At 60.0% G+C, this 648-nt stretch overlaps 1 protein-coding gene across 1 annotated transcript; it reads right to left on the bottom strand.

The window, feature by feature from the left end:
• Nucleotides 1–302: 302 nt before the first annotated feature.
• LDBPK_080790 (amastin-like protein) lies at nt 303–587 on the bottom strand (the record flags this gene model as incomplete). The annotated part of the gene is made up of 1 exon (XM_003858593.1): nt 303–587. The coding sequence occupies one exon, from the start codon at nt 585–587 to the stop codon at nt 303–305; it is 285 nt and encodes a 94-aa protein (XP_003858641.1).
• Nucleotides 588–648: the final 61 nt, after the last annotated feature.

Genomic DNA, 648 nt, shown 5'->3' with positions numbered 1-648 from the left:
CCGCCATCCACACGTCAGAGCATATTCGCGCACACCGCCATAACGGTTGAGATGGAGGAAAGCGCTCGAGAAGAGACGCGAGGACAATGGGAGCGAGAGCGGCTCCTCGGGCTGTGTGCTGGGGCCTGTGCGTGTGTGTGGGAGCACGTCTGCGCCGCCTCGAGAGCGCGTGGGGCGCGCCGCACGCGCACGCACGAGAGGGCAGCGCGAGAGAGAAGCCGGTGCGAGGCAGAGACCGGAACCAGCAGCCCTAGCGCCCTCTCTCGCTGACATGAGCGCCGCTTCCTCCTGCGCTCTTCCTCCTACTGTTCCTTTTGATTTTGGTTCGCGACTTTCCGCTTCCCTGAGTCTGCGGAGTGGCAGCAAAGAAGCAGAGAGATAATACTGAATATATCTCTGCACCATGTGGACACGAAGAGAGCAAAACCAGCACCGAAGTGATAACGGTCGCTCAGCCTCGGACAATCTCTGCCGTCATCCTTGTAGTAGGCCACCACCATGAGCGCCCAGACGACGCCCAAGGTGCCGAAGCCAAGGATGTTGAGCGTCAGGCAGACCCAGCGGAGGCAAAAGCAGCAGAACAGCATAATGAAGCCGAGGATGAAAGCCAAGCCGTACACGACGATGGAAATGACAGCGAGTGACGCC

This window comes from Leishmania donovani, chromosome 8 (genome assembly GCF_000227135.1).
Source record: "Leishmania donovani BPK282A1 complete genome, chromosome 8".
Taxonomy (NCBI): domain Eukaryota; phylum Euglenozoa; class Kinetoplastea; order Trypanosomatida; family Trypanosomatidae; genus Leishmania; species Leishmania donovani.
The sequence above is the reverse complement of the archived record's forward strand: the minus strand, read 5'-3'. Positions and strand labels throughout refer to the sequence as shown.